We start from the raw sequence: 12,460 nt of genomic DNA, 5'->3' as shown, positions 1-12,460 counted from the left end.
GACTGTTTGTTTTGGACGCGTATCTACTGTCGAGGTTTGCACAAATTGTGAATTTCTCTTACCCTAATAGTACCGTTTAGAAACCCAGCTCCGACTTTGTTTTGCCTACCCTGGAGGTTCTGTATTACGCGTCACTCGAAGATACCGTTCGCCAGTTACAGAGTCCTTTGTGACGGTAACGCTGTCCTAGGGCGAGGAAAACAGTGCCACGCATTTGGACGTCGGTCCCGAACTAACCTCGGGACACCTAGTCGCAGTAAGAGAGCCACAGACGGTTTGCGTGAGCCGAATCTAGTTCCTGGGCTCTGATGTAAATCCGAGGGAATGAGATTGGTAGTCAGGCGTGCAGAGACAAGCAACAACCCATCAGCCGGCCTAAACATGGTATAACAATGGACACTGGCACAACCGGTCCTTGTTTAGCGTCAAAGTGTCTGCGTCATCCGCCAGTTCCTTTAAGCTTTCAGTGCCACATCACACCTCCCCCAGCGCGGTACCACGCAAGTGTTACGGAGTACAACACTGTCAAGGCGATAGCAGGCAACCGAGCACTGTTCCATTGATCCTATCGGAGGCATTCCCACGATAAATTCTCATGTGATAGGCGACGTCACCACCTGCATTGAAAGGGTGGACAACGGAGATCACTCAGAAGAACCAGGAAGTGTAGACGAGAGTGCATCGGAAGTGACCAAGCAGTTGATTGGGCCAGATGCATGTTATCCATCTGCGATTGAAATTATCGGACGAACGTATGGCCAAATGTGGGCAGCCAAACGATTAGTGCGAAAAACGCCAGATCCATTTTCTTTTCAGAAATTCGATTCAATCAAACCGCGTCTTGCTGTTCTTTTTTTCCATTCATATCAAGTAGAATCACGTTAAAGAAGTTTGCGACTAGAGGGGCAGAGGTTTATACCCTCGAAGACAATGCGCCTCCGAAAAGAGCGCAATTTTATCCGGTCCCCCAAAGTGTGCGCACTTCAGGGGGGACCGTGGCTTGTTGCGAAAGCGCTGACCTCATCGGTGATCAAAGAAATGAATGCGATCCTCCGCCTACAGAAGTGATGTCGCACAATCGCATAGCAACGCGGCCCGTAGCGCGCCCGATACGTAGGACACATTCAAAGATTTGCTTTCTCGATGTGTTTTGACTTGTTGAACGGTCGTGCAACTCTGTATCGGTCCCTTGGTCTTCCGCTCCACCCAAAGGCACGGTAACTTCGGACAGCCCTTTATGGGAACAGAGGAAGATTAGTACAACTGTATTCATACGGTAATCACAGAATGTTCCACAGGGTCGTGCTAGAATGTCCGTGAGGCGACGAGAAGCGTCGAGTTGAAAATGCTCGATCCAGATTGGTTGGCATTTTGACCAATCAGGGAATACCTTCGTTTGGTCCGTGGCCTGCACGTGACATCCATCCGAATGATGTGGTGTTCGGTTTTTAGGGACGGCCGGTAGAATGACAGTCCAGCTGCATGAGGATAACTGATTATCGATCTGGAGAATGCAGGGTGATGGGCCCAGGGCTATGCAAAGACAGTAATCGGAATGATTTTACGCGTTATCCTGCGTTTTAGGTCTTCAACGGCACACATATCGGTGAGCCCTTTCTAATAATACAGATGAGTCTGCACAGCAACCAAAGTCTTCACGTTTTCTTCCAAATATCCGAGTATAGAAGTGATGAAGCCCGCGAAGGTCGGTTCAGTGAACAGTTCAGGGGCAGTGGATTGACGTAGTTTGAACAAGTGACCGCGCATGACCATAAACAAGCCGCGACCTGAAGCTTTTCATGTGCGACGGAAGAGAAGTTACACCACACAGTTAGCCATCATTTTAGTCTAACAAGGGGGTAGTCTGCGGATCAAGTGCATGTACCAAAGTCGTCAGGCTTTTCATCGGTATACGAGATCACACAATTGTGCATTTTAACTGATCCATTACCACACCAGTTGGCATCGTCCCAGTGCGTTTTCACTCGGTCGTGGCGATGTAGTTCATATAGACCTAACCATCAAGACAGCTCCGATCCTCCAGAATCTCCTTTCGATTCCGACTTTGAGAAAAACAACAAGCAAGGTTAGTCTCACCACTAGAAGCACAATTGAATTGCAAAAAGGCGAAAGGGCTATATGGAAGTATGGATGAGCGGTTACTTCACCTGGACTTGCACGTGTGGGCATGCTTACTCTTTGGAATGCCCGCCCACTGACGGTGAACTCCTACAGCAAACTACACGGGAACTTGTACGTGAGATGCTGTTGATATGTCACAATCTATCCATCGCGTCCAATCACTTCGTTCTGTCGGTGTGGGCTTACCCGATAGTGTTTGTTGAGTGACACAAGCCAGTACTGGTCCTTGAGTAGCAATCTCACATGATGCGCCGTATGAGACCATGAGGGATAACAAGGTGAATTTAATGACCAACCTCAAACCCACTCACAAACTCATCCTATACCGTTCGTTTCAGTTTTTTGTGGACTTGCACTGTCAGCTCGGATGCCTCAAGGTCGAGATAGATCTGAGTGCTGCCGATCGAAAATAAACCGGACTTAGCAAGTCCCTTTCTACCATTGGTCCTGAAAGTGTCCAGTCTAGTGGGGGGGGGGGGGGGGGATTGGCATAGCTCAATCATTCACCACAATAGTGAAGGGAAAAAACGATTGTCTTGGGAGGCAATCTGGTTATGGAAACCAAGCGAACTCCAACCAACGTCACGAACTCACCATGAGCGGTCGAATCTCATCCTCAGATAGAGTGTGGCATAGTTGGTTCGGGCGAGCATACGAGTTGATCAGCTGTTGGTAGAAAGCGAGTGCCCGTTTGGCCAGAGAATTGGCTTTTCGAGCATAGTGCAGGGCCGACTCCGTTTTGGCCTGGCGAACCTGGCAGATGGTGTTGACAGGTGTGAAAGGATCGTGTAGAGGTTTTGATCATCATGACGGAAATATATCGTAACAGGTCTGCCCAAACGTATGAGAATTAAAACTGATGATGGGGGAGGTCCCCACAAAAAGGTGGGGACCTACCAAGAAGGATGAATACACACGCGTACCTAAGTGTTTCCGTTCATATGAGGGAGTGAGTGGTGTTAACACTAGAAATCAACAGTGATTAGGATCAAATCAAGCAAAATTTTTACCAAATGGGAACAGAGTGTTCCAGTAAAGCCATTCCAGTAATCTATGCTAACCTGATCGAATTACTCTGGTCCATTGAGCAAATTAAACAGAACTGCCTTTTACACATTCCGGCAGTAAAAAAAACATTCTGTTATCAATGAGGATTTGAATACTGCTTAATGAGTCCCAAGAAGGGGGAAACCGGGGTTTCCATCGACCTTATGAGTAGTACCGAAGTCATCAAGCCGACGGAAGACCGACTTCGTTGGGGTCCCTTCACCGAAAAAAAACGTTTCATCATGTTCCGACAAAACAGCGATAGTTTCTCAACTTCTTTTTTGGGGGTTCTGAAGGAGTTCAACACAAAACTGAGTCTGAAAGTAACTCGGCTGATTCGATCGAGCCCCGGCCTTGGATTTCTCTATCCAGTCCCTCCAGGCCTTGGTTTTCTCTATCCAGTCCATCCAGGTCACGCGTGCCGCGTGGGTGACCGTGGACTAATCAGTCCCACGCGTGACTGATCCGCGGTTTCCTATTGGCGACCGTAATTTCGGAGGACTCCATTTCTGAAGTTTCAGTTGCTGTCCTAATGGCCCCATAGCTGGAGAAAACCGTTGAACACAAAAAGATGAGGGATACTTTGATGATAGGCCTAGAGGCGCGGTGCAGAGGATAAATCCACACACAGTGGCCAACTTGAACAAACAAAGTCCAGTGAAATCGTTCAGCTGTAACACCCTTCCGGTGCCTAGCTGCCATGTCACCCGAAGGAAGCATGAAGGCTAGCGTACTGCCCAAACCTAGACAGGGGAAGCCGAGAGGCAGGGGTCGGGTTCGAACCACGGACATTCCGGTCGGTAAATTCGCGCTTTAACCACTCGGGCCATCTCACCCAAGAACATGACCTTATCCTTTGAGTTCACGAAGTCATCAAGTTATAGATATTTTTATCCGTTTGTTCCAAGTGGATATCAAGCATACGTTGCGGCGTTTCTCTCCGCTTTTCTATTGTCAATTTCTCACAAATAATGAACCAATCTAGCTGGGACAGAAGTTCACTTATTTCCCCTGAAGTCTTGAAACATCTCCAACAAAAAGAAGCGGGAATCCCATCCTGGAATCGCACCAACAGCACCCGAACGTAGCTAGAAAGGAAAAAGCGTTCAGCCGTAGCACCCTTTCGGTGCCTAGCTGCCATGCCACACGAAGGATGCACGAGGGCTGGGATACTGCCAGGTTGCCCAGGCCTAGACAGGGGAAGTCGAGAGGCAGAGGTCGGGTTCGAACCACGGACCTTCCGGTCAGCAAATTCGCGCTCTAACCACTTGGGCCATCTTGTAGCAATATGCCGAAATATTGGTAACTTGGGTTAGTTTATTGGCCGTTAAGCCTGCAGCAGTTGGTACACTCGCCGAGCTTGGAACGTGCTCACGATGTTTCCTCGAATGGTGACGAGACGTTTATGAGCCAGTTACAAGGCTCGGTTAACAGGTCAACTGCTACCTAATCAATAAGCAACGTTTGCAAAATTACATATCCCACCCTCTAGATTCGTTCACTTGTAACATTTTTGGTGCCTAGCTGCTATGCCACCCGAAGAAGGCACGAGGGCTCGGATAACGCCAGGTTGCCCAAGCCTAGACAGGGGAAGCCGAGATGCAGCGGTCGGGTTCGAACCACGGACCTTCCGGTCAGCAAATTCACGTCACACCGACTGAACCATCTTTCACCTCCTAGATTGGGCCACGATGAGTGAGGGATGGACCGTAATTCGGTACCTGTACCACATCAGCGGGCCGTCGTAGCTTGCGGTGCTGGCTGTACGGCAGTGAAGCATTGGTGTTGAGCACTGATGTCATGCTGTCGTTGATGATGATGATGATGCGGTGCTAACCACCGCGCGGTGCTTGATTACCTCAGTCCAAATCGTGTAGTTAAGGCCCCAATTGTGATCGGGACAAACTCAAACAATGCAGACCTGACACAAACTAATTTGATGCCAAGACGGTCGGTCTGAGCATTAGAAAGAGGGAAATATAAACAGCTCAACTTTGTTTCGGTGCGTAGAGCACGAGCGAATCGTCCGGATGGCAAATGACACATAAAAAGCCGGTAAAAGTGTTAGACTCCACACGGATCCCTCTTCACCGCTCGCACTCAGGTGCTACTACGGCCGAGAAGTCCATCCCACGCAAGATTGGCCAAGAATTTGGGACGCTTGCCGGTCCGGCATCAAGCCGAGATCTGATTGGTCGGAAGTCTGGACCCAACAGCCAATCATGACCCAGTATTGGCCAAATGCCGGTTGCCAACGGCGCATCCAGAACGCGTCAGAATTTCCCGAAAGTTGTTGCTGTCTACGCTATATATATAAAGCGCTGTACAAGTGTTCCTGACTTTGTTTTGAGCGTTAATACTGTGCACCTTTGGTGGTTTTGACGTGAACGCTAGCTTGTGAGGCTCAGACCGAGAACTAAGCTGAGGAAAGTACCGTTACATCAAAAAGTGAATATCCCACTACACCAGGATGAGTTATGCTTACGCCTCAAGAATTGAACATCTCACTACACCAGGATGAGTTATGCTTACGCCTTACCCAAGACTGATTCAATCGATCTGGACAATGCTCAGGTGATACATGTATCTATTACAAAATGGACTTGGTGAGAAAACGATCAGCTTTTGAACTGAAGGGTGCGGGGCACACATGTGATGGCATTCTAACCCGCACGATTTACAACTGTCGACGAACGAAGACGACTCACCTCCTCATAAGCTCGTTGCTTCAAATCCCTCATCGTAGTTAGGGCTTCAGCCAGTTCGAACATCAGCTGTCGACAAAGCATGAGATAGTGTTTTCGGCTCAGAGGACGAAGAATGGTCTCCAGCACATCCACTCGTCGTTTGTGCATGCAACACTGGAACAGGGGAGAAGCAGGAATACAGCACTTAGAGTAAGAAGAAGCCACAAAAAGAACGTCAGAGACATATTCAATATCTTGTGGTTTGCCAGTGTGGCGCATTCAGTATGGACCTTTTGCCTGTTCACACATTCAACCAATCATACCGCACACGCTCAGGTACCTGGTTGCCTTCGTTCAGCTAATCTCACCGGCACGTTGTTGAACAGGTGTCAACTTCGAATCATTCATACTTGCCACGCACGTTGTGCGCAGCCCGGATTTAGTCAGCCCGTACTGAGTAGACGCAACCTATCGTCTAGCTTAAGATAACGAAAGCGGATTTGCTCTACTGTCAACTCACCAGTAGTTAAGCGACGCAACCAGTTCATCCAATGTTGAACGCAAATACACCACAGTTCACGAGATACACTCATCTGCATACCAAGGTGGTTTTGACAAGAGACTGAATCTCTCATTTGCGATGTTTTTAGGCAACTGAATGTGCTGCACCAGGCCACCTCATGTTCCAGTTGGCACGATATTCGAGATATCGCGATACATGTGTGGACGCAATAACTACTTATAAGGTTGCTGAAAGCTCTTCGACATCACAAACGAGTGATTCAACTGGGTTCCCGTCAAAATCAAATTGGAATGCAAATGGGTGCGATTCGCTCATTTCGTGCAATTTGGGTTCAAGAATGCGCCTATGAGCCCCAAGAAGAGCGAAACCGGCCATGGGCTGTCGAAGAGTTCTCAGCAACCTTGTGAGTAGTTTCCTTTATGAAATGAAAATACGGTATCTCGAATATCGTGCTAACTGAAACATGAGGCGGCCTGTGTGTAGCACATTCAGTTGTAGAATACCACAAACGGGAGATTCAGTTGGGTCATTGGTGAAAACCAAATTGATTTGCAAACGAGTGTACTTCTCGAAATCTTACGGTTTGATTAGAAATGAGGAGAGTAGACTTCTGTCTGAGGTACAGGGACTGACTGGCTGTCGTCTTGGCTACTTAAGTCGTAAGCCGATTGCTTATTAGATTGGGTTGGTAGCCCGCAATCGGTGTCTTCTTAATGTATTATTCAAAGAGGCAAGATATTTGGTCCCATTACCATCAAGGCTAGCGAGGTGTGTGACAGCTCATTGGCGCGAACCATACGGTATGTGATTCGAACCCAACCCGGGCATCTCGACTGCTTCTGTCTAGGCTTGGGAGTGACAGTTGTTTCTTTGGGTGGTATGGCTGTTGGGTATCGAAAGGATGTCACAGCTAACCTATTATTATTAGTGTATTATTAGTATTACGGTGGGTGATCGGTATACTTCAGTTCCCAGCTGCGATCGAATCGGCCAGGCTGGCGGACTAGACGGTGTGCAGTGGATGCAACAGTTACACCCGTAGAATGTACCCATGCTGTTTAACCCTACTGAATTTTAAAGCGTCAAATTCTTTTCAGTAGCCATGTAGTCAATAAAAAGAGAGTTGATCATTTGGTCATCTAGAAAATAGAGCAAAGTTCAGAATGTGGGTGGGGAGGGATTGTAGGTAACTCTGAAAAACCTCGTGTCATCCATGGAGACGGGCAAGGAGGGTGTACCGTGAAGCACACAGCCAATTGTAGGGAGTTGTGGCAAACATGCGGAACGTCATATTGTGTTACAAGAGAGAACGTTTATAATGAACTGCTGCGTAGGTGTTCTGAAGAGGTATCAAACAACGACTGACCTGCCTGGCCTCGGACGATTCGAAACCAGACATCAACAGATACGCTTTGCTTCGCTGCTGTCCCAAGGCAACCGCATCTGAACAGTGTTCACTGATGGTGTAGTATTGTTCAGCCTGGTTGAGACAATGTGATATCATACGGAACACGGGTACAGCGCTTTCGTACGTTGTCGGACAGGTAGCCAGCATGTCCACGTAGACCTCTACTGAAGTAGGAGGGGCTGGTGACCGACTGTCTTCCGTGTTGTCGGTGTCTGCCGACAGAGTGGAGGAACCAGCCTCACTCAGATCTGACTCCACAAGTTGTCGAAGGAATGAACGGAGGCTCAGTTGAAACATCGAGCCGAAATCCTTTGCTGCAGAGAAAGACACATGTGGAACATTATCCGGAACGACTGTTCCACAAGGTATAACAATAAGACGATCGATGACAGAAACGCACATGAGGACAAAAAGCCGGACGAAAAACCGGTTCTTAAAAGGCGAGCTTTTGACAAGACTGGTGAATTCAATCTGGAGACTTTGAGTAATCCTAGAATGTGAATAGACTTGCGCATTTATGCTCGTCCTTCTGTCAATGAATAGGCAGTGATCGGCTAATTTGTGGTTGGGACACACCTCATAAACGGGGGGAGTGAGGGATGAAGCCCTGATCAGCCGTTTTGCGCTCGCTGGGAACCATCAGCCTAGCGAAACAAGTACTCAAGGCGTTAAACGGTCATTCTCTTCACGGCTCAGTAAGAAAAAAACATTTATCGCAAGACAGTACGACAAAAGAATGATTTGTTCAGAAGAAGACGGACGGAAGAAGACGGTATAAAAGCAGGAAGTTATTTCAGTTACTTAAATAAAATAAGTAGCTAACAGAAAGACTCCTCGGTGCGGTACGTACCACGGGAGGAGATACAGAATTAACGCTATCACGGCCCGCTGGAGACAAAACAAGCGTGTTTCTTGTTTCCTCACTCTTCAAGAAAATTAAATCAACTCAAAAAGTCAATTATCACGGCCCACAATTTATCCAAGGGTAAGCCCATGACCCCATTTAGTGGGACTGAGCAATGCCGTTCGGGTGGAGCGGAATAGAATTCCGAAGCAGCTTCGATCCGGCCAACTGAATATTAACGGAAACCTGGGGGATAAAAGCGGCAGAGGACTGACGCGTGCAAGGACCGTTGAGCGGAACTAGCATCGACTGTATTAGTGATTGCGCTGTTCTTACTGGACTGATTGGCCATCGGCGGACAAACGGTGATCCGACAGCGAAATGACAAAGTAAGCTTATCAGATCCGGAGTACAACAAGACTAGACTATGCTCTCCGTGACTGTGGTCTTACGGACAAAGATGAATGACGACTAGTATCCATACGTGTGCCCGGCATGAACCTTATGAGGTGATAAATTGAATAAACAAATGAGAGATAAAAATGACTGGCAGAGCGGGAAGGTGAGCCGAGTGTATGGATGGATAGAACCGCAATGTACCTTGGTCAGAGAAAACCACATCCCGTTTACGATTCAGCAATTTGGGGTTTTCTTTGATGCATTCACCTCCGCGCTGACGGTTTGATTAGAAATGAGGAGAGTAGACTTCTGTCTGAGGTACAGGGACTGACTGGCTGTCGTCTTGGCTACTTAAGTCGTAAGCCGATTGCTTATTAGATTGGGTTGGTAGCCCGCAATCGGTGTCTTCTTAATGTATTATTCAAAGAGGCAAGATATTTGGTCCCATTACCATCAAGGCTAGCGAGGTGTGTGACAGCTCATTGGCGCGAACCATACGGTATGTGATTCGAACCCAACCCGGGCATCTCGACTGCTTCTGTCTAGGCTTGGGAGTGACAGTTGTTTCTTTGGGTGGTATGGCTGTTGGGTATCGAAAGGATGTCACAGCTGAACTACTATTATTAGTGTATTATTAGTATTACGGTGGGTGATCGGTATACTTCAGTTCCCAGCTGCGATCGAATCGGCCAGGCTGGCGGACTAGACGGTGTGCAGTGGATGCAACAGTTACACCCGTAGAATGTACCCATGCTGTTTAACCCTACTGAATTTTAAAGCGTCAAATTCTTTTCAGTAGCCATGTAGTCAATAAAAAGAGAGTTGATCATTTGGTCATCTAGAAAATAGAGCAAAGTTCAGAGTGTAGGGTGGGGAGGGATTGTAGGTAACTCTGAAAAACCTCGTGTCATCCATGGAGACGGGCAAGGAGGGTGTACCGTGAAGCACACAGCCAATTGTAGGGAGTTGTGGCAAACATGCGGAACGTCATATTGTGTTACAAGAGAGAACGTTTATAATGAACTGCTGCGTAGGTGTTCTGAAGAGGTATCAAACAACGACTGACCTGCCTGGCCTCGGACGATTCGAAACCAGACATCAACAGATACGCTTTGCTTCGCTGCTGTCCCAAGGCAACCGCATCTGAACAGTGTTCACTGATGGTGTAGTATTGTTCAGCCTGGTTGAGACAATGTGATATCATACGGAACACGGGTACAGCGCTTTCGTACGTTGTCGGACAGGTAGCCAGCATGTCCACGTAGACCTCTACTGAAGTAGGAGGGGCTGGTGACCGACTGTCTTCCGTGTTGTCGGTGTCTGCCGACAGAGTGGAGGAACCAGCCTCACTCAGATCTGACTCCACAAGTTGTCGAAGGAATGAACGGAGGCTCAGTTGAAACATCGAGCCGAAATCCTTTGCTGCAGAGAAAGACACATGTGGAACATTATCCGGAACGACTGTTCCACAAGGTATAACAATAAGACGATCGATGACAGAAACGCACATGAGGACAAAAAGCCGGACGAAAAACCGGTTCTTAAAAGGCGAGCTTTTGACAAGACTGGTGAATTCAATCTGGAGACTTTGATTAATCTTAGAATGTGAATAGACTTGCGCATTTATGCTCGTCCTTCTGTCAATGAATAGGCAGTGATCGGCTAATTTGTGGTTGGGACACACCTCATAAACGGGGGGAGTGAGGGATGAAGCCCTGATCAGCCGTTTTGCGCTCGCTGGGAACCATCAGCCTAGCGAAACAAGTACTCAAGGCGTTAAACGGTCATTCTCTTCACGGCTCAGTAAGAAAAAAACATTTATCGCAAGACAGTACGACAAAAGAATGATTTGTTCAGAAGAAGACGGACGGAAGAAGACAAGACGAAGACGGTATAAAAGCAGGAAGTTATTTCAGTTACTTAAATAAAATAAGTAGCTAACAGAAAGACTCCTCGGTGCGGTACGTACCACGGGAGGAGATACAGAATTAACGCTATCACGGCCCGCTGGAGACAAAACAAGCGTGTTTCTTGTTTCCTCACTCTTCAAGAAAATTAAATCAACTCAAAAAGTCAATTATCACGGCCCACAATTTATCCAAGGGTAAGCCCATGACCCCATTTAGTGGGACTGAGCAATGCCGTTCGGGTGGAGCGGAATAGAATTCCGAAGCAGCTTCGATCCGGCCAACTGAATATTAACGGAAACCTGGGGGATAAAAGCGGCAGAGGACTGACGCGTGCAAGGACCGTTGAGCGGAACTAGCATCGACTGTATTAGTGATTGCGCTGTTCTTACTGGACTGATTGGCCATCGGCGGACAAACGGTGATCCGACAGCGAAATGACAAAGTAAGCTTATCAGATCCGGAGTACAACAAGACTAGACTATGCTCTCCGTGACTGTGGTCTTACGGACAAAGATGAATGGCGACCAGTATCCATACATGTGCCCGGCATGAACCTTATGAGATGATAAATTGAATAAACAAATGAGAGATAAAAATGACTGGCAGAACGGGAAGGTGAGCCGAGTGTGTGGATGGATAGAACCGCAATGTACCTTGATCAGAGAAAGCCACATCCCGTTTACGATTCAGCAATTTGGGGTTTTCTTTGATGCATTCACCTCCGCGCTGGAGTAAATTCAGTCCGAACTGACCCAGGGCGCGGTAGACGTTGGCACGGGTTCTAAGATGTTGTTCGGTCAATCGTTTTTTGGGACGCCCAGATGGCCGTGAAGTGCTAACCCCTTCAGGAATCCGCACATCAACGCCGTCGATAATGCTGAGCGTAGGAAGAACAACATGATTTGAGTGCACACAAAATGCTCAACGCAAAAATCAGGAGTAAAACAGTCTGAAACTAGCTGTGTCAAGAGCAACGCGGGTAAAGTAACAACCCCTGGTTGTGGGAATCTCACTACAGGGATACATTGAAAGGTGATCCGCGCTGAAAAAGGTGAGAAGTACCGCAGAGCTGTTTATCCTTTCTGGGAATCGACAGCAGTGCGCATGTACATCACGAGTATTTACGACCACCGTGAATCAAAATTGGGTGTCAAACTATATAAACCGGCTAGTTAGGGTTGTATGCCACAGTTGAACTCACAAAAAAAGGTAACCAACAGAGGCCGCTTGTAGTATCTCGGCAATGGGAGCAAACCTCGGCGGAAACGAGGACACCTTAGAAACAGTAAAGTGCTAACAAACTGACCAATATCACACTGTGTGTTGTTTCTCATTCATGGTGGTTTGGCGCACAACTCGACAAGACTGGAACCTTTAGAACCACTAGTCATCCTAACATGGACCTTGGACACTGACCCCCTGATTCCTCTTGTTTTGTACTATTACCTCACGGTGGTTACCGTGTTTGATGGTTTTGCCCCCCGACTTGAGGAGTCTGTC

General features: G+C 47.7%; 2 protein-coding genes across 2 annotated transcripts in view; one reads left to right on the top strand and one right to left on the bottom strand.

The window, feature by feature from the left end:
- T265_14892 (hypothetical protein) overlaps window positions 1-11,840 on the bottom strand; it is a gene marked incomplete at both ends in the record, with an annotated part of 14,042 nt that extends 2,202 nt beyond the window's left edge. Inside the window, 5 exons of the mRNA XM_009175705.1 lie at window positions 2,737-2,895; window positions 5,898-6,050; window positions 7,766-8,278; window positions 10,117-10,472; window positions 11,614-11,840. Of these exons, the coding sequence (XP_009173969.1) occupies window positions 2,737-2,895; window positions 5,898-6,050; window positions 7,766-8,278; window positions 10,117-10,472; window positions 11,614-11,839 (1,407 nt within the window). The remainder of the gene's footprint in view (window positions 1-2,736; window positions 2,896-5,897; window positions 6,051-7,765; window positions 8,279-10,116; window positions 10,473-11,613) is intronic.
- On the top strand, window positions 3,312-3,653 carry T265_09587 (hypothetical protein; the record flags this gene model as incomplete). Its single annotated transcript, XM_009175696.1, has 1 exon — window positions 3,312-3,653. The coding sequence occupies one exon, from the start codon at window positions 3,312-3,314 to the stop codon at window positions 3,651-3,653; it is 342 nt and encodes a 113-aa protein (XP_009173960.1).
- Window positions 11,841-12,460: the final 620 nt, after the last annotated feature.

This window comes from Opisthorchis viverrini, assembly GCF_000715545.1.
Source record: "Opisthorchis viverrini unplaced genomic scaffold opera_v5_292, whole genome shotgun sequence".
Classification (NCBI taxonomy): Eukaryota; Metazoa; Platyhelminthes; class Trematoda; order Opisthorchiida; family Opisthorchiidae; genus Opisthorchis; species Opisthorchis viverrini.
The sequence above is the reverse complement of the archived record's forward strand: the minus strand, read 5'-3'. Positions and strand labels throughout refer to the sequence as shown.